This window comes from Nylanderia fulva, unplaced genomic scaffold (genome assembly GCF_048542155.1).
Source record: "Nylanderia fulva isolate GAGA-0341 unplaced genomic scaffold, ASM4854215v1 Scaffold6, whole genome shotgun sequence".
In the NCBI taxonomy this organism is placed as follows: Eukaryota; Metazoa; Arthropoda; class Insecta; order Hymenoptera; family Formicidae; genus Nylanderia; species Nylanderia fulva.
Genome location: NW_028190698.1, coordinates 2,982,733 through 3,003,902, shown reverse-complemented (window position 1 = coordinate 3,003,902; position 21,170 = coordinate 2,982,733). Strand labels below are relative to the sequence as shown.

General features: G+C 30.2%; 2 protein-coding genes across 6 annotated transcripts in view; one reads left to right on the top strand and one right to left on the bottom strand.

Annotated features, from left to right (window-relative positions):
• Positions 1-1,385: 1,385 nt before the first annotated feature.
• The window catches only part of LOC114941238 (beta-keto L-gulonate decarboxylase), a 50,801-nt gene continuing 31,016 nt past the window's right edge, over positions 1,386-21,170 (bottom strand). Inside the window, exons 1-7 of one of the 2 annotated variants that reach the window (XM_029316171.2) lie at positions 3,785-3,997; positions 2,992-3,131; positions 2,826-2,924; positions 2,562-2,740; positions 2,182-2,473; positions 1,917-2,083; positions 1,386-1,706 (exon numbers count right to left, since the gene is read on the bottom strand). In XM_029316171.2, coding sequence (XP_029172004.1) covers positions 1,530-1,706; positions 1,917-2,083; positions 2,182-2,473; positions 2,562-2,740; positions 2,826-2,924; positions 2,992-3,082 — 1,005 coding nt within the window. In that variant the 5' untranslated portion in view covers positions 3,083-3,131; positions 3,785-3,997 and the 3' untranslated portion in view covers positions 1,386-1,529. Of the gene's footprint in view, positions 1,707-1,916; positions 2,084-2,181; positions 2,474-2,561; positions 2,741-2,825; positions 2,925-2,991; positions 3,132-3,784; positions 3,998-21,170 lie in introns of those variants that run through there. The other variant, XM_029316164.2, reaches the window with a different exon arrangement.
• LOC114941248 (uncharacterized) overlaps positions 7,920-21,170 on the top strand; it is a 46,286-nt gene continuing 33,035 nt past the window's right edge. For 2 of the 4 annotated variants that reach the window (XM_029316178.2, XM_085487974.1), the window contains exons 1-2: positions 7,920-8,114; positions 8,885-9,032. In XM_029316178.2, the coding sequence (XP_029172011.2) occupies position 8,114; positions 8,885-9,032 (149 nt within the window). In that variant the 5' untranslated portion in view covers positions 7,920-8,113. Of the gene's footprint in view, positions 8,115-8,229; positions 8,290-8,884; positions 9,033-16,106; positions 16,366-21,170 lie in introns of those variants that run through there. The other 2 variants (XM_085487975.1, XM_085487976.1) reach the window with 2 other exon arrangements.

Here is a 21,170-nt window from a genome sequence, read left to right as displayed (position 1 = left end):
ATTCGTCGAACTTCTATTTTGACAACTATTTTGTATATATGTAACTATTTATATAATTTTTTCTATTTTTTATTTTGTTTAATTTAATCGAATATAATTACGTGCGCGAAACGAAGTTATATTATTCTTTGATAATAAAACTTCAAAAATTGCAACGCAATAAAATTATTGCAATGCATGCATAGAAATATATGTATTAATTCATTCAAAAATTCAATATATAAATTTTTAACAGAAAACAAAAAATATAATTTTCTACAAGAATCTTTAAATTTATTAAAATATCTGCGCTTCCATTAGATTTGTGCATTTGTACATTAGATTTGTCCATTAGATTTGTGTAATTATACCATAATTATTTTTAATTTTATGAATATTATTCTTTTAAATTAAATTAGATTAGCTGAGAAATTAAAAATGTAAATATAAAAAAATTAATATAACAGATTGAAATTGAATTAATATAATGCACACATTTAAAGAAAAGATTACATTAATAATATAAATAGAACAATATTTTATCAGCAATATTGTTATAATTAAAAAGTAAACGCAAATGATGTACTGTTTCCAACATTAACCGATTGCAATTTCGAAAGTTAAATGCGCGGATCATTTAAATGATACGCCATTTCTGCTGGGCAAAAATATCCTAAGAATTCTATATCGTTCGTTTCAGTTTTAGCCACACAAAAATTTTCAATTCTATTGTGATGAGATAAAGATTGTATAGATTTACAAGTCAAAGTCTAAAAAAAATATAAAGTTCGTGTATGAAACTGTGCAATATATTAATTTTTAAAGCTTGATTGCTGAAGCTAAATATTAATGTTACTAAATATTGATGTTACAGGTGGAACTCCTGAATAGGAGACAATTCCTGTATTGCTACTATTAAATGTGCTAATTGTTATTTCAGGCATGTTTATATTACAATAATGAAGTAATGTATATATATTTTCATCTTGAGAAGAATTCTCATCTACTCCTTCATGTGACCAATTTTTTACATTTTTCACTACATACACGCCACCTAAAACTATTTAAAAAATACGTATATTTTATCTACTTAAAATAAAATGTTTATGTTTAATTATTTTGTTCAGACTATAATGCTAAATTATCTTATTTATATTTATTTATTTTAACGAGAAAATACAAAAGTGTTATTCTCTAATTTTAATGAGTTTTATATGTAAATTATTTGTAAATATAAAAAACTAATTTATTGTTACAAAATACTCTTTCGCGTAATCATTGATAAATAACCTTTAAAGTTAATTCAATATACTTGATATTACGCGAATATCTTTTTACAGCAATCATATACAATATTAATAATTAGTATCAGTTATAATGGTGTATAGTTTCTGTAAAAATATATCTTTTTATTTTCAAAAACTTTATTTAAGATAAATTTTTTTAGAATAAATTGTATAAATTGTAATAAAATATATCATATTTTCACTGCAATTAGATGAAGCAATTTGTTGGTTTATAAGTAAAGTTATTTGATAAAATCTTAACGATTAATCTTTTCCAAATTGTAATTTATTAGGCGGTTGATCGACGCGATAAAGAGTAGCTGCTACGTTAAAGTAGCCTTCGTACTCAATAGTATCTGGCGTCGTATCAATGTGATAATGTCCACCCACTTTTTTCTCATCAGAGGCACTATGGAAATGCTGAACCCTGAGATCTAACTCCTGAAAAATATTTTTATCTCAGAATAAAATAAAAATGCGTACAAATATTTAATATAAATTTGTAAATCATTACTTCAAACACACACACACACATTTAAAGTTTATATCAATTAACGTATTTCAGATTTTAAAGTCATATATGTGCACACACAATCGTGTATCTGTGTATATATATTTTTATATTTCCTCTTGATACAGAAATTTACTTACTGTCTCAGCACTAACAAATGTACCAACAGCTATCAAAGGAGTTTCCATATTGTAGAAACGTAACCAACTGTTAAGCTGTTCTTCAGTATTCAACGGTGTGTTTGAAAAGTCCTGCATAATGTGCTGCTTCACTTTTCCATTCTTCATCACAAACATACCACCCAAACCTAAATTTATAGATGTTATAAATATTTAACAACTATAATTTAAGTGTTCATGCTTTACTTTATATTACAGTGGCATATGTAATTTGCGATAGACCTACCAACAAGATTATCTTTATAATGATTCTCCAATGCTTTCTGCATGCATGATATAAAGTCTAGCTTTCCAGTACGCTTTTTAGCACGCACTCTTATGACTTTTCCTGGGTTGCCTTTGCACACATATAGATTGGCCATCAATGAAAAAGTTGTTTCATCTTCATTGGCAACTACTCGCTCAAGTAAGCACTCTCCATTAGACTTATTTACAAATGCATAATGCGTTCCATTCACTACTCCATTTTTCATTGGTTCAACTTTATTATTTACTTGTACGTTTAGCTTCATAATAAGCTAAAATAGATATATAATATTTTTTGTTGGTCCGCTAATAAGAGATATTAGTAATTTAATTAAAATAATTTAGTCATATAATACACACTTCACAATTGCAATGTGTATGTGGCCACGGTCCAGCTCCTGCACCAACGACAAGTGAATCATGATTATAATTTAAGTGACGTAGTAACAATTTAATATCATAAAACTTGTTCTTCTGAGCAGTTGGTAAAAGATATGCTGGTCCACCAATATCCAAAATAATTGGATTACCACACAAACCTGAAAAAGAATAATTAATCTCTTAATTTCAAGAAATAAAAGTAAGATAAACTTCTGATTGCTTGTATTCTCTCTTTTCTAATACCTTCTCGATAAAAATTATAAGGTGATCCAGTAAAGTTAGGACAATCAACTATTTCAATATTGGCTTCCGCAAAGTTTGTAGTCAATCCTCCTGCTAAGACTGTTATACAATACAATAAAGATTACATTATTTCTAATACACTGCGTTCAGAAGATTTCATAATTACCATTTATTAACTCATTGAGAGGAGGTTGATACAATGGTTTTGTTGTAATGTTTAATTTGGATGGATCCAAAGGTTTTATATTTGAATCCATTTTGAAAATCAGCAGACTGGTAGACAGTGATTTGGATCGGCAAATGATACTGCAAAGAATTATACGTGTATATCGAACTCTATATATATTCAGTCACTGATAGTCTTATCTAATCACAAGATGTAACTTTTTTCTTTTACAATACACTGACAAGATTTCTCAATTATGTGAAAAACAGAACTGCATATACAGATAATTATTTTCTCTAACATAAGTTATACAATATGATCATATTTAATATATATAAAATAAGTATAAGTCATTAAAAAAAGCTATATTGTAAAAAAACTAATGTGTATCTGTAAATATATAATTTTTAATAAACGACAAATATTTTCACATAAACAATTAAATAATAAATTGTATCAATTCACATTGCAAATTTAAAAGAATGTATTTTATTTATAGCAAAAAATGTCTGGAAAAATTTAGTTCATAATAAGAGATAATATAAGATGCAAAATATAATTACATTGTACAATATTATACATTATTACGTTTATTACGCAATATTATATTATCAAGAATTGCTTGTTATAGAAATGTTTGAAAAATTTATCTATATAATAAATATATACCTATACTATAATATATACTAAGCTGTTTGTTCCGAGATAAATTATCAGTACACTAAAGTAAGAGTGTTAAAAGTCATTCATATATAGAATTAAAGTAGAACACATAATATGTACAAATACGTACATATATTATACACACATATGTTCGAACAGCTGTTTCATTGACAGATTCCTAATTCTGAATCCTGAACATATAATTTCTTTATTTCTTTCGTAGTAAAGCTTTCATACTATTAAATTTTATCAAAATTAGTACAATGATATTTATCATTTATGTTTATCATTATCGTATGTACAGTGACTATAACTTATTTTGTTTACGATTAAAATAATTATACTAAACATATTTTCACATGCATTAAAGCTTCGTCTGCTACTGCTATCTGCATTTATTTTCAAGGAACTTCATATCAAGCATTTGACCAAATCAATTAACACCGCCGATAAAATCACCGTTTAATGTATACATATATATGTACATACATTATATTCCTATAAATAAAGAATCTATTTCCCCTTTGAATTTAATTTAATTTTACATTTGAAATCCATCCTTATTTTTAAATATATAATTTTGAACATCAATCTCGAAATGTTTTTGTGTAAAGAAAAACCAGAAAAATTTCTCGCGTATACAGGTTAATTATGCTGTTATTTGTTTTTTTTCGCATATGAATGCAGTTATATATATTGTATATATATATATATATATATATATATATATATATATATACAAAAATAATTTTTGTATTATTGTTTCAGGTCAAATAAAATCAGTTCAAACAGATCGCTCGATGCAATAATTATAGTTTACGCAATTTCCCACATTTTTTGATTTTCTGATTCTTTTATCGAAATAAAATAATAAAATAAATGTAAATAAAATTTACATCGCTACAGTGTTATATTATTGTATTTTAAATGATCAAATTTAAGTGTATCAAATAATAAATGATCAGATTTTCGAAACAAATACATATACCGTGAGTACATGTGATGGGAGCTTGTAATAATGCACTTTTGAATGTAAAAAGTTATTGGGAATATTTTCATCTCCTATCACTGTTCTATAGTCATTGCTTGAAATAATACATAATGAATTCTCAATACATTTCGCAAACAATCTTGTCAATTATATATATTTATATCTTTATATTATTAATTATTCGCTTATCTTTTTCGGCAACTTTGTAAAAATCTATACTTTTTTTTGTGTTAACAGCTTTTCATTCGTTTTAGGTCGTAAAATTTTTATCGTACTAAGAAGAATTGTAACTCAATCGTCATCATTGAATCCACACACGACTAAGTACGCCAATTAATAAATTTAGCGTTGAGCAAGTTGATGTGCATTTAATGATGACGATCTTTGGACATATGCGCTTTTTTCGGCTCCGAAATTATGTCAATTTCATGATTATTTTTTACGTGTCGACACATCTTTGCCTCTTTTTTTGATGCCTCAATTCCATACATAAAGCAGTTTATTTTCCAAATCATATAGTTCCATTATTTCATAAGATTTATTATATCTTGTCCATTCATTAAATATATCAAATACTTCTTTCGAATCGGTCTTATTTCATTTCTCTTGAGTAAGCAATCTGTATTGAAGAGTATAACGTAGAATTAAAATTTGAATATTCTTCAAAAGTATAGTTTTCCTTGCTTAATTGCTTATCTTGAAATATAGTACCTTTATTTTTTAATTTCAATTATAAATGGATGTTTTTGATATCAATTCATTAATAAATATGAGATTTAGAGGACACATTGGGTTTGTTCTTTATTATTGCTTATTGCATTGGTGAATTAGGGTCTACAAGTGCAGTAGAAACAAAATATACTCGTTTCACTTTAATTTATTGCACCAGTGTGCACTATAGCTCACCAATGCAGCAATAAGAAAAAACCTATTGTATCATTATTGTTTATTTCGTATAGTGTTGATATCCAATGTGTCCTCTAAATCTCTTTGAGATACAATCGAATTCTGTTTCTCACGTATTGCTTGATCTGTAATCAAAATTTTAATTATCTATTTAATTAAAAATTAATCGATTTATGTTGTGTTTGATGTCATTTTAATTGCAAAGTCTCAATAATGCATTAAAATTATTTTCAACTCAATAAAATGTGATCTCGTCTGCTACTGTTATCTATATTTATTTTAGAGGAATTACATAACAACCATTTGACCAAATCAATTAACACCGCTGATAAAATTACCATTTGATGTATATATTTTATAAATTGAGTGTCAAACAGGCAATAAGAGCCAAATCGCGGATGACAGTGCGTTATCCCAACGAAACTAAATTTTTTCGTTAAGATTAAAAACCTGTGCACAAGGCACTAAATTTTACTTGGACACGGCCAAAATATAATACCGTTTCTTTTATTCTACACTTTTATTATAGATTGAAATTTAAACACAATTTAAAATATATATAAATATTTTTGTCTACAGATTAAGCAATACGTGAAACAGAATTCGAGTGCATCTCAAAGAGATTTAGAGCACATTAATAAATGCACATAAAGAGCAGATAAAGCATATTAATTAAATAAATTTCCCTTTGGAATTTCATTTTACATTTCATATATTAAATCCGTCTGTTTTTAAACATATAATTTTGGACATCAATATCGAAATGTTTTTGTGTAAAGAAAACCCAGAAAAATTTCTTGCGCATGCATATGCTGTTATTTTTTCTTTCACACATAAATGCAGTTATATATATATATATATATATATATATATATATAAAGAGGCTTGAAACTCGTATGAATGCAGCGACGTGTATTTGCAGACCGTGATACGAGTGGTCATAATAAACGGTATTAAAAGATCACGTGTGTATATGTATATGTGTATGCGCACATTCGATATGTGTACGTCTGCGCCTATAAACGGAGTACGTCCAAGCGCAACATACATCTTAAGGCTAACATTGTTCATCTCTCAACTGTTATCGATGTCGCACGTGCATTCAATGGACCGTTCCATTTCTTTGCCGAATTCAGAGATACAAACAGAGATACGAATGTGCAAGAGGCTTTAGAAGGAATTTTTTGCATCCTCCCTCCTTCGTGTGGCTGCAATTTGCAAAAAAGAACGCAGGTAATGTTTTCTTTATATGTATATATATGTACTTAAAAATTACGATAAGAGCGGGAATATTTTTTTAATATTAAAAATGATATAAATTTCTTTGCGGAGACAAAATAAGAGTTGTTTTATAGATGATTTAGGATTTGTGTGATACAAAGAATTTTATTTATAATTTTATTTATGGATCATTTTAATGTATATGTATGTTTTCTAATAGTGCGTTTTGTATATGTGTGTTTTATTTTTTCAAGTGTTTTTTTTTTTATATTACATTATGACACTAGAATTATAAATAAAATCTTACATCGAATAGTCCACAAAGGGTAGATTTTGATTTTTAAATATATCTTTTTGTAATCAAGATTTAAATTATAATTCTGTTGCAACAACATTCGTTCAAAAAATACCACAATCATTAAGCTGTTCAAAATTTATTCCGCGAAGTATTCTTCTTTTTCAATCGTTCTGTAATTCGAAAACTAATTCAGCATATTCTTTTAATTTTTCACAACAAATATCGAATCATAATGTTAGAAACAAAATATATATATTTCTTTGTGTGAAAAATATATCGAAATAAATTCATTTTCCTTTTTACATCCATATAATAGATTGATAAAAAAATACCAAAAAATGTCCCTTTTCCGATTCGCAAAAGAAATAAAATAAATATTAACTATACAACAACAAAATCAATCGATCAATCATCATAAGATCCATTCTCGCTAAAAATATAGGACACGCGTAAATTGAGTTATTACTAACAATGAAAAATAATTAAAAAAAAAATAAATTCTCAATATATCAACCATGAAAACGAGATAACATAGAGACAACGAGAATTAAGTTATTCAAAGTCGACACGATTTTTCGCTTCCGATATCGCTAATTCGACGTAATTACTAGAAAATTACTAAAAAAAAAAGAATCATACCTAAAATCATCGGAATGATCCAAGACGAAGTAGCAACGTCTTTACGAAAACCTTTTGAAAATTGATGTTTAAAATGAAACGATTACAAACCAATATCTGCACGCAATCGGGATGGTTCACGTGGCGCCGCTCTCGGGGTTGCAGACGCGCGCGCCGAAGAGGAATCTCACCCCGAAGGGAAGGGACGGATCCGTCGCCGCGTGTCGACGTTCAGTATGCGGTCGCGCATTCCACGCGGGAACACCTGTTTGCTCCGGCGACACGGCTGCATCGGCTCGCGTGCAACGCGGTCGCGCTCGGTTCGCGGGGGATAAAAGAGAAAGAGGGAGCGAGAGAGATAGGAAGGGAGAGATCTAATTTCTTCGATCTCCAAAGAAAAAGCACTTGACGCAATCGCCTCCAAAAGTAAATAGTTTGAGTAAATGAAGCACTCGTTTTAGAAAGGGCTATTCGAAAAGAGAGAAATGAGAAATTCTTCTCTTTTTTTCTTCTTAATGTAAACACACGTTGTTGTTGAAAGGTATCTATTTCAGCCGTTGACGCAGGGGACATCGAGTAGGAGCAGCGATAAAATAAGATGGTAATAGAGATTGCGTATATATATGCAATATCGTATTAATACTATTTTTTATACTTTTTTGTGTGTTTTTTCGCGAAAAATACAGGGATTTTGGAATCTAGTATCTCCTTTCTGAAACGATTGATTCACAGATATATTTTATTTTCATTTGATTTATTTATTATTATTATTTTTTTTTAATAATGCACAGACATTGTTTTGACGATTAAGTCCGATTAATTTACTAAATAAATTTCACCGTGTGCTGACTATATAACAGTAGTACGAATTGATTTAATGTGTTTTACAAAATTACAAAATAATAAAATATAATCAAGTATTATAATTATATATAATTGAGAAAAATTGTTTTCGCAAAATCTTTGTTTCAAATTTTTAAAGCGATAAAAATTCAATGTTTTATTAATAATATGAATAAAAATGTCAAACAAAAAAATATCTAATTAATCTATCGATCGATATTAAATCTTTCCGCAAAATATTGATAAAAATTCCGGCATCATATTCGAAATATATTTCGTTACTAAACGGTTAGATAAGTGAGATATCAGTCGTATAAGTCCTTTCTCTGAAAAATCGAGTTTTCTGGCTCAAGTGCTTTCTCTCTGGGGCCAGAGGTACAGAATAGGCAAAGGAGGAGAGATACAGGTAGAAGTGGGCGATAAAGAAAAAGATAAACAGAAAGAGGACAAAGAACTCGAGACTTCGACCACGTGTCCCTCGTTCTTCTCGATTGTACACGCGTAAGATCAATTTTCTTTATTAAGATGTGCGCGAGACGCTCCTTTCGACGTATTCCCCTATCAAAACGAAGGCTGACCTCGGCGAAAGTGCACCCGCATCCCCTTTTTGGATGTCACCCTTGCACGATGCACTTCGGCCCACCGGTGAATATTGTCGAGTGAAAATTCGATTAATTAGTTCTCAAACTGTCGGGTAATTTCTCAAAAAGTTCGCTTATCTCAATTATGTCGCTTATAAAATTATTGCTTCGTTAATATTGCTTCAATGACGAACATGTGCCATTGTTAAAAAATAAATAAGGGCAACTTGACACAGAAAAATTGCGAATAATATCAAAATAATAATAGCGTCAAGAATATAAAATTTCAGAAATAAATCTTTGGATAATAATCTTTTTAAAATGCTAATTTTTGAAAATATATTCGAAATATGGGGGAGCAATAAGCAATTTTTGCAAATACACTTATAATGAAAGCCTGTTACTAGTCTCGGCTTATTTGGAAATAATATTTTCAGAGTTTCGAACTTGTTACAATTTTTCATGTCATAACATTTTAAGATATGCGCGGAGTTTGTAACTATTATGAAAATATGATGTATTACACCAGTGGGTCGTCAATCGGTGTTAATCCCGGTTAATGGATGAAAATACTTTCTATGTATGATATGATCATTACGGTAGCAATTAAATCTTATAATCTCTTTATGTGTATCACGAAAGCAGTAGAGTTCCGTTAATGGTGACCCGTCGATGCATCAATATTTAATATTTTGTTGACACTTTAATGCATGTTTTATATATAAAATGCAACATATATATATATCTTCATTTAGATGTCATCATTAGTCGAATACGCGTATTTGACACTTTATCATTTCCTTCTTTGAATGATAAAATACATAATAAATAATATAGCAGCATAATCATATATAGATAATTAAAAAATTATCAAAGAATGACATAAATAATATAATATAATAATGACACTAATTATACATGATATGTATTATAAAATTATCAAAGAATGACATAAATAATATAATATAATAATGACACTAATTATACATGATATGTATTATAAAAATATGTAGAATTCAACAATATTGGTATACTTACCTACATTAATATTATATTCGGCGAATCTTTTCACGTCCTGAATAATTATCTCGTAGCAACACAGAGAATCCGTCATGCTTTTCACGTTCTGTTTCGAGAGTAACATTATTATAACTTAGTTTGCGACACAATGGTGGTTCGCGAACCAACAAGTTTAATTGTGTAAATGCAAAAAATCAGGTCCCGCCTTTTGTTTTCGTTAGAAAAGCTTTGCGATCTCGTCGCGCAATCGCGACCGCGGAAGTTCGTGAAAGGAGCAACGACTTCATTCGCTCTAACGCGTGCTATTAAGAGCGTTGTTACTTATTATACGAGACGAGAGTCCTTTGAAAGACGCTCGCGTCAACGTCGCTTAACTAACCGTACTTAACTAGGTTTCCGTATCCGAGAGGCAGATTGGATAAATAATTTAGCGCGTGTGTAAGACATAGCTACGTAACATTCATTTAAAAGGATTTTACCTTTGACAGATCTAAGAACAAAAATCAATTTAAAATTTGTCGCAAAATATTTAGCTTCTTATTGTAAATAAAAAAAACACACGGAAAATATCTGTGCATAATAGGATGTGTTTTCTTGTTAAACACGGTCTCCATTAAAATTTTTGTGTTAAATATTTAACACATTCATGTGTTAATTTAACATATTGCTGTTGTGATGTAATTCAACTTAAACGTTAAATTATTAAAACAACTGTGAAAAGATGTAAAAATAATACAATGTATATCTATTTTTAATTTTACACAATAAATATGTTCTGCTTTATTAATGACAAGATTTATCTGTTAAAATGTACAGAAAAAAATGTTGATTTTCCATTTTATAATATAAGTGGAGATGATAAAATTAATATATTTTTAGTTAATTTTTACATTAAAACTATGTTAATTTTACACAAAATTTTAAATTACTTAAAATTTTGCATTTATTTTATGTTAAAATATAAACACAGTATTTGTGTCGCCATTCAAGACATCCATATATTATATTAAATTAACACGAAAATTTCTGTGGACCGTTCGGGACACGATGTGATATCTGTTAAATATTTAATACAAAATTTTCAACTGCGTGCCCTAATTTCCTTGATAGCTACGTTTTACGGGATGGTCAGTGTCAGTTGATCGCAATTATCGATGCAAATGTTTCCTCCCGAGGAAGCGTAGAAGCCGAAGGGAAGACGGATGCTGCGAGCATCATCTCGTCCTTCGGGATCATAATTGGATTTCGCTTCGCTGCCTCCCGGTATACGTGGCGAGACATAAATGCGTAGTAATTTATGCCTCGTCCGTCGTTGTCTGACTCGCTAAAACATTAGACAGGGACGTGTTGTGAACCAGACGCAACTCAGTTGCACGGAGAGAGTCAGCTGGAATCACATTCACACGCACATGACTGTGGTCTAGGAACTCTAGCTTAATTAACAGCCGAGTTGCCAGACGAACCCGCTACTTGTAATCCCATTAATTACATTCCATAGCTTGCTTTTCGAAGAGTCATTATTTATTACTATTTTATTACATCGTTCGTATTCTTCTCTTTTTTTGCATCTTTTATCTTATTCAATTTGTCTATGTTCTATCAATAGTATTTATATATAACTTATAATAGAACGCATAATATAATTCGCACATCGATTTTGCTGGCCAATTAAAAAAAATAGATTTATAAACGGAGAATTTTCTTTTGGAATTTACCCTGAAAATCATGGTATTGGAAGAATTAAGTCTTTCTGTGATTAAATATTATTTACCACAATAAAAAATATTAATATGTCAAATTAATCGAATATATTTTACATTTTATTGTGGTAGATAAATATTTGTTTATCTGTGGTAAATATTAATCGGAGAAACTCTTGGTAATTTTCAAAGTAAATTCTAAGAGAAAATTCTCTCATCTGTATAATTAACTATTTTATTACATCGTTCGTGTTCTTCTCTTTATGCATCTTTTATCTTAAATTTATCTATGTTTTATCAATAGTATTTATACATAACATATAATAGAACACATAATATAATTCGTGCATAGATTTTGCTGGCCAATTAAAGAAAATAGTTTTATAAACAAAGAATTTTCTCTGGAATTTACTCTAAAATCATGGTATTGAAAGAATTTTCAAAGAGTTTCTCTGATTAAACATTACACAATAAAATAAAATATATCACAATAAAAAATATTAATATGTAAAATTAATTGAATATATTTTACATCTTATTGTGGTAGATAAATATTTTTTATCTGTGGTAAATATTAATTGCAGAAACTCTTGATAATTTTCAAAGTAAATTTTAAGAGAACATTCTCTCATCTGTATAATTAACTTTGCAAATGTTAAATCTTTGCCAATTAAGAAAATTTCGGTGGAGAGATAATTTTGGGAGAAGTAATTACTTTGGATATACGATTTTGAGGGAACAGAAATGCCGTCTTAATTACCAGCTAATGTCTACTCAATCGGATAATCTCTCAACTAATTAGCCTCGAGCAAATCTTCTTCCCTCGTAGACACGCTCGACCTTGCCGTTATTTTTGTTATCGATATTATGACGTCGTTATCATTTGCGAGACGCGCGCGCAGTCGGAGTCTGCGAAGGCTGGCGGAGCGGAAGTGATAACGTCAGCACCATTCGATCGCGAGAACTACTGGCAGTAGTGCTGGCTATCGATAAAACCGACGTAGCGGCATGAATGTCAACGAGTCGCGCGAACGCGAGACCGGAAGCATATGTCCCTTCTGCGTTTGATCGCCGTCGATATCCGCCGATGCGAGGGAAGAATAGCCCCGAGATAAGATTAACTTTCGGGTTATTGAATCGAAGAATTAGTATACGCGCAAATTTTTTTTTTCTTCATCGATCTCTCTCTTCGCGAGAAATATCGCGAAAATTGTTTAGGCTCGTGAAAACATTTTTTATATATAACAATATAAAATTATATATGAAATATCTCCATACATAATCATAGATAAAAGTGCTTTTTATATAAATTATATAAATTTATATATATATATATATATATATATATATATATAATAAGTATTTCTTTATATATGTATATAAATATATATGTTTCATATATAATTTGATATGCGATTATATATGAACCCTTATAATTTATATATATAAATTTATATAATTATGTATAAAAATATGACATATTTCACATATAATTATATATAAAAAATTTTTCCCGGAGGTATAGCATATTTTCAAGTTCAAATTAACTCTCTCTTCGTATGTATTTTTAATGACGCTTCGAATCCGCGCGGCGCGTTTGATTAGCGTGATGATATTTATCGAAGAGATCGCACGATGCTAATTTTTATTACTAAGGAAGATTTCTTTCTCCCTCAGTGGATATAAAGATTCATCGATTATTCCTGGCGTGTTAATTTCTCGCCTGACGGACTTTGTACAAAGGGGAAGATTATATACTCGTGAGAAAATCATTTTTCTTGGGCTTTAACAGATCAAGACATTGCTCTACCTTCTCCCTTCAAAAAATACGTGTTCAATATTCCGAGTTCTGAGATATATATACTGAAAAATGTGTTATCTTGACTAAACCTTCAGACCTGACGATCAACTGATGGATATTGTTGGAAAAACAAGATTTATGGGGAACAAGATAATTTGTATCGAGCAAAACGCTTGTATTTTTGATCGTGATATTCATAAAAGTTTCGTCCCTTTTTTTTGAACAACGCTGAATTATGGATGTTTCTCGCGATACTTGAGGAAGATCTCAGCTGCTTGACATAATCTTATCGACGTATATCAATACTTTAAAACTAGAACAACCAACCATCATCACTTCGTATCGTGAACAAGAAGTAGATGGAAGAAGTTACGATATGTTTCGAAGAGAGCAATTTCTTTTTCTTTTATCTCTCATAAGCTCCACAAAATGATTAAGTGTATCAAGTATCGAGCATATAAATGTAGGTCTTCTAAATTTTTGCCAAAATATCGCATTGTTTAATTTTGCAAAGTTGAAACAGTTTTAGTTAAAGTAATTTAATAAATTTCATAAATTTCGTCAATTCGGATTTATTTTCTTTATATTGTCGCAATTCATCATTTCGTCACAGATAGATTTTTACAGTCAGATGAATAAAACGCGAAATATTCATTTACGATATTGAATTCGCAAATTCCGGTTCGTTTATTATCGTATATCTGTATATTCGTATATCTGTCGATTCTGATTGTTCGATAAATTTCGTCAACATTTGCTCAAAAGCCGCAAATCCAATCAGTAACTGGACCCTAACATTCGATCTTAGCACGTGTCTCGATATATACTGTTGATAGGTCAATTGACCGAGCAATTAATTAATAATTGATTGATACGCACCAATGAACTTTCGTTTTACGTGTGCGCGACATTTGGAACAGGGTTGTTATCAGTATGCCAAATCGAATAAAGCTCTCTGGAATAATAGACCATTGTACATTTATCCGTACGATATATATATATCACAAAATTAGATTTATTACGACGAATAATCATAATGTCAAAATAAGATCAATATTCAATATTTCAAACGATAATCGCGTTCTTAACTAATGCCTAAAAATTATATGTTTAGTTTATATATATTATGCATATAATTGACGAGTATTTAACATTAAAAGACTTATAACATAATAATTGATAAACTGTTCTTAATATTTTAAATAAGACAGTTTTTTAATTATTTCTTGTCAGTATTGAAATAGAAATAGCGATAAAAATTAATTCAACGATTGTGAAGATAATTTAATTGTAATATCGAAGATAATTAAAAATTGGATAAATAATTTCAAGAAAAATTCTTAGCAACATCTTACTCTTACGAGAATAAGTTAATAGAATTTTCGTCCACCGGAAAACGCGTTACATAGAATTCTGCTTTCAAGCCTCGCCGACTTTCTATCATGACATTAGATTCAAGAGCCACTTAGATACACTCGACAACAAGTAACAGGCGAGTTGTCGTGAAGCACAGAAATACTTTTCTGTGGATACCTTTAACAGCAATGGACTCTTAGTAAATGGAGCCTTCGCCTTTTACTCTAATTTTCATTCGAAATTTCTTAAAATTCGCGCGCGAGATTCACTCTGAATTAAATCAAAATTTCATTACGGCAAATTTCGAAAGAAAAAATAAAAATGCCCTTTCTTCGTAATTTAAAATACCTTCCGCGCTTTTTCCAATAGATATTTGATTTCCTCTTTGTTTCGTCGCCATTAAAATCGTAAAATGAGAGATCTTTAACACGCAGGATTTTACTCATGAGCCAGCTTTCCATTTCAAGGACACTTGACATAGTTGCGATTGATCAACTTGATCTCCGCGTTACATTTTATAAATGAAGGCTCGCGACAAGCGCGCGAACATTGGATCGAAATAAAATAGTCCAAACACTTTTCCAAAAAGAAAAAAATATCGCAATTGACATCACCGAGAACTGGAAGCCCGGGAAAATTTTTTTATATATGTATAATTATATAGAAATAATTGTATAATTAGACATATAATCGTAAAATTATACATCCATTTTTATACATAATTATATATATATAAATTATAAAGGTTTATATATAATCATGTCAAATTATATATATTTATACGTATGCAGAAATATTTATCTATTATATATATATATATATATATAAATTTATATAATTATATATATAAAGCACTTTTATCTAATTATATATGGACATATTTCATATATAATTTTGCGATAATATGTATATAACTTGATATATTTCTATATAATTTCCTACTGTTACATATAAAAATTGGTTTCCCGGGATGAGGGTGTTAACGAGAAATGCGAGCGAGAGAAAAAAAGGCAGCCATCGAGGCCTGTATATAAAGCACCCCGAAAAGTGATCGGACGCTTTGATCGTCCGCGCGTTCGCGCTGACGATTGCAGGCGTCGCTTGCATTATTTTGCAGCGGTCGCCATTGAGAGAGAGATTTTTTTCACGAGTATACACCATCCCATCCCTCCTTACCGCGCGCGCACCTTTATGTCGCGGCTGAATGGACAGGACGAGCAACGACGACTGCCGTCTCCTCTATGAGATAATAGGCTCGCGAGGCCGTGTCCGTGCCATTCAGGCCCCGGATTGAATCGGGATCGAGAGAGCGAGATCGAGAAGCGAGGGCGGACATCGCCGCTGCGGCCCGCAGTCATGCTCACCATACACAACGAGTGAGTATATATTAGAGAGGCCGGAAACGAATACAACTAGAATCTAGTCGTTTCCCGGAGTAGGGAGGGAGAAGCAGGGTTGATGATCGGACACCTCTCGGCACGATGAAAGGCGGGTTTACGCGGCTCGATGACCCGAGAGCAACTTGGTAGAACTCGGTATAGTCCTATTTATATATAGGATCTCTTCGGGGTACCAACGAGACGTTTGTTGGTGGTTCGCGATTTATCAGGGATTTTGATTGATTTTATCGAAGGACTGTGATGTAGAGCGAAATGATGTCGCGTACGACCCGCCTTTCTCTCGCCACGCCGATCTGATCTCTGATCGACGCGATCATTTTCTGGAGCTTCTCGCCGGCTTCTACCGGGCTTGCTTCTAATGGCTGCACGTTCATTCGCTGTGTGTCGAGAGTGAGTATCAGAAGCATCTGAGAAACTGCATTATGCATGTTGCTTAGGATGTTGTGTCAGCTCGACACGAACGCTATATACGTGCTTTTAAGCTATGGTTGTACACAATATATCATCACTTCCGTCAGAAAGGAGAGAGAGAGAGAGAGAACATTTTTGTAGTCAATTTTTCAATTTATAGTAAAAAATAGAATTAAACTTCGGAAGAAAATGTCAGCGAATAATAAAATCTTTCTCTTCACTTGATTCTAAACTTGAAGATACAATTTAAGAATCCATTTACAGAGAGAATTTTCTCTTAGAATTTATCCTGAGAATCATGATAATCGTGGATCCATATATGGTATTGGAGGAATTTTACAAGAGTTTCTCTGATTAATATTTACTACAATAAAAAATATTAATAATCTATCACAATAAGATATTTTTGGTCCTATATGATTATCATGATTTTCAGGATAAATTCTAAAAGAACAGATTCTCTGTGTTGCAAAAATATTTAATGTAGAAAAAAATTACAATTACAAAATATATTAATAATCTATCACGATAAGATATTTTTTTTCCTATGATTATCATGATTTTCAGGATAAATTCTAAAAGGAAAGATCCTCTCTGTGTTGCAAAAATATTTAATGTAGAAAAAATGACAATTAGCGATTAAAAGACGATCATCAAGAGGGAATAAATTTAAAATTGCGTAAATAACTCATCGGGCAAAATATATGATAGACCTGAGGGGATCTATTTTATCACATTGCAGTTTTTTAATCGTGAGTCAATATATGGCATTGGAAGAATTTTACAAGAGTTTCTCTGATTAATATTCACTACAATAAAAAATATTAATAATCTATCACAATAAAATATTTTTTATCCTATAATTATCATGATTTTCAGAATAAATTCTAAAAGAAAAGATCCTCTCTGTGTTGCAAAAATATTTAATGTAGAAAAAATGACAATTAGCGATTAAAAGACGATCATCAAGAGGGAATAAATTTAAAATTGCGTAAATAACTCATCGGGCAAAATATATGATAGACCTGAGGGGATTTATTTTATCACACCGCAGTTTTTTGATCGTGGGTCAATATATGGTATTGAAAGAATTTTACAAGAGTTTCTCTGATTAATATTTACTACAATAAAAAATATTAATAATCTATCACAATAAAATATTTTTTGTCCTACGATTATCATGATTTTCAGAATAAATTCTAAAAGAAAAGATCCTCTTTGTGTTGCAAAAATATTTAATGTAGAAAAAATGACAATTAGGGATTAAAAGACGATGATGAAGAGGGAATGAATTGAAAATGAAGAAACTCATCGGACGAAATATATGATAGACCCGAGGGGACCTATTTTATCACACCGCAGTTTTATGCCTGTGGTTTTGCATCGCAAACAAACTTAAATATAAGCTCTCGCATGAACTTCCGTTTTCATCAATCGCAATCGGGGTACAAACTGCACGCTATTAAACCCCAGGTATTGCACGCAAATACATTGTTCGCGATCGCGTCTCCCCCTCTTCGTAAACTACAAAGTAAACAACAATAACAACAACGCGAGATAATTAATTTTCGCAGCGAAGGGTTAAGCGGGATTTTCCGATAAAGCAACGTTCGCCGATAGCGCGAATAATTCCACGCGCAGAAGGGCTTAATTAATCCTACTTGTTTACAAGAGTCTCTCCCTCTCTATGTCTCTCTCTCTCTCTCTCTCTCTTTCTCTCTTACTTCGGAAATACAAACGAGCTCGAGATTCTCCCCGGATGTGCTTTACAACGCAGGGGATGGATAGAGAGAGCGTTTCAGTTTCCTGACGCGACGAAGCCGTTAATCCACCCAGCCACTCAATAACGAAAAGCAGCTTTCGAGCAGCTTCTAGACGATTTGCATTGTTCGACAGCTTTGCAGATCGCGGATCGCCGTTGTGCGTGATGGAGCTTGCATGCGAAAGGGATTGCCAGCTAACAACGTGGCTCGATCGTCACGATTGTGGGATTCGCACAGGCCAGAAATAGAAATTGCTTTGATTCCAAAGAAAAATGTATGGCACTCAAGTATACGTATATATAATATTCGTCAGTTGAGTATTATTTATTATTTATTTATAGTTCGTGTATGTTGAGTAGAAATCAAATGTGTCTTTGTATATGTGTGTATATATTTTTATAATAAAAATATAAGAGGGAATTCTTTCGCGTAAATAATCGCGTAAATTCTTCAAAGCAGCTTATATACATATATATTATATTTTATTATCGTTACGCACTTTTAGATGTTACTTTTAGATTTTATGCCGATTGCAGTAAATACTGCATTTCTAACTTTCTTCTATATTATCCTGATTATCCGTATTATCCTGATATATCCTGATGTACATGTCTACGTAAAGGAGAAAGAGAGAATGAGTATATATTATTCATTAATTTAATTGTAGTCATTAAATTATTTAAATCCGCTTGCAATAAACACATGTGCGTTTTGATCAAATCAAAAATGTATGACATGAATAATATATTCAAACGAACAGAAATATCCTCTTTGTAATCTCCGCTGCATTCTTGTCAGCATCGAATTTAATGTCCATCGATCATGTGACATTTGTCCCAGATTGTCACGCGCATATGGGAGAGATTTCGAAAATTAGCATTCTCGTATAATTAATTTACGATTTATTCCTGGAACAATGACGCAAGATGAATATAATCTTCATTTTCTCGAATCTTATGTATTCTAACATAGATATCAAACACAATCAAGCAAGATGAATATAATCTTTATTTCCTCGAATCTTTTGTATTCTAACATAGATATCAAACTCGGAACATGAATTGGCTAAAATTTTTAGAATTTTACAATTCATCAAACAGATTGTTCCAGCAAACAATGAAGACTGAAGACTCGTGAATTCTTTGATGATTTTTCCGAACATTCTGATGCTCTGTCTCTCAATTAATTCTTGCCGTGAATTTTCAGATTTCTGATTGCCAGATTTATTAGCGATACGAGAGCGATCTTTACATCGTCGAGAATACTTTGGTCCTCGAAACTCGAGAACACGTTTATCGTAGAATGCAAGTTCTTATATATAGAGTCCAATATGTGTTCGCCATCGACTTAACTCAATGGTTCTCAAAGTTTCTCGGACATGGTTCCTTTGTTTCCACAAATTCCCTCTCATAATCTCAGTTATTACTAGTTATTAAAAAAAATAGAATGTGATAAATCACTATTTAATTGAAAATAGTTATTTAAAAAGTTTGGTTTAATATATTTATTTAAAAATATTTTCTTTAAAAGATGTGTAAAGTCTAAAAATATATGAAATATTTATTTAAAACAAAGTAATTAAGGTTAATAATTAAAATAGTAATTTTAGAAATTAATTAGCAGAATTTTTTTCATTTGACATAATACTTTAAATATTTCGACTTGTATAAATAAACTTGCTTTTATTTCAAATATTACTTTTCTTATACTATTTTAAGTATTACGTATTTGAAAATTTTATTTTAATTTATTTCTAAAAAAATTTATTTTATTCTTGTTCTTAAAAATAATTCTAATGATCTAATAAAATATGAACAAAGGCAGACTCTAAAAATGATAAGTTTATAAGAAAGAAAGGAATAAAAAAATAATACGTTTGTATAAAAATGGAAATAGTATTTAAATATTTTATTTTCCATGAGAGAGAATAAGATTATTTCAATTAATTATTTAAAAACTCTAAGAAAAAATACTATTTCAAATAAGATTTTAATTAACATAGAGATATGATTATTTTATATTAACTATTTTTGTACGCTGAGAGACGAGAGAAAAAAAATAATTTAATAAATAATTTATAGCATAAAAAACACAAATAATCATAAACGTAAATATTTCCATTTTTCATTTTAGATACTCTCATCTATTTTATGCCTATCTCTGTCGTTCAAAAATTTGTTTGAGAAGAAATATTATAAGTATTATTTCCATCCTGGGAAAAAATTGTTTATATATAATTATATATAAATAATTGTATAATTATACATATAATCGTAAAATTATATGTGAAATATGTCCATTTTTATACATAATTATATTTATATATATGAAGAAATACTTATTTATTATATATATAAATTTATATAATTATATGTAAGAAACACGTTTATCTAATTATGTATGGACATATTTCATATATAATTTTGCGATTATATGTATAATTTTATATATTTCTCTATATAATTTTATATTGTTATATGTAAAATTTTGTTTACCGGGATGGATCTTCTTGCAAGAGAAAATATATCAAAATTCACTGGATATGGAGGTACATTTCAGATTTTCGATGAACATTAAATTAATTGAATAAATCGATACAAGTTACTA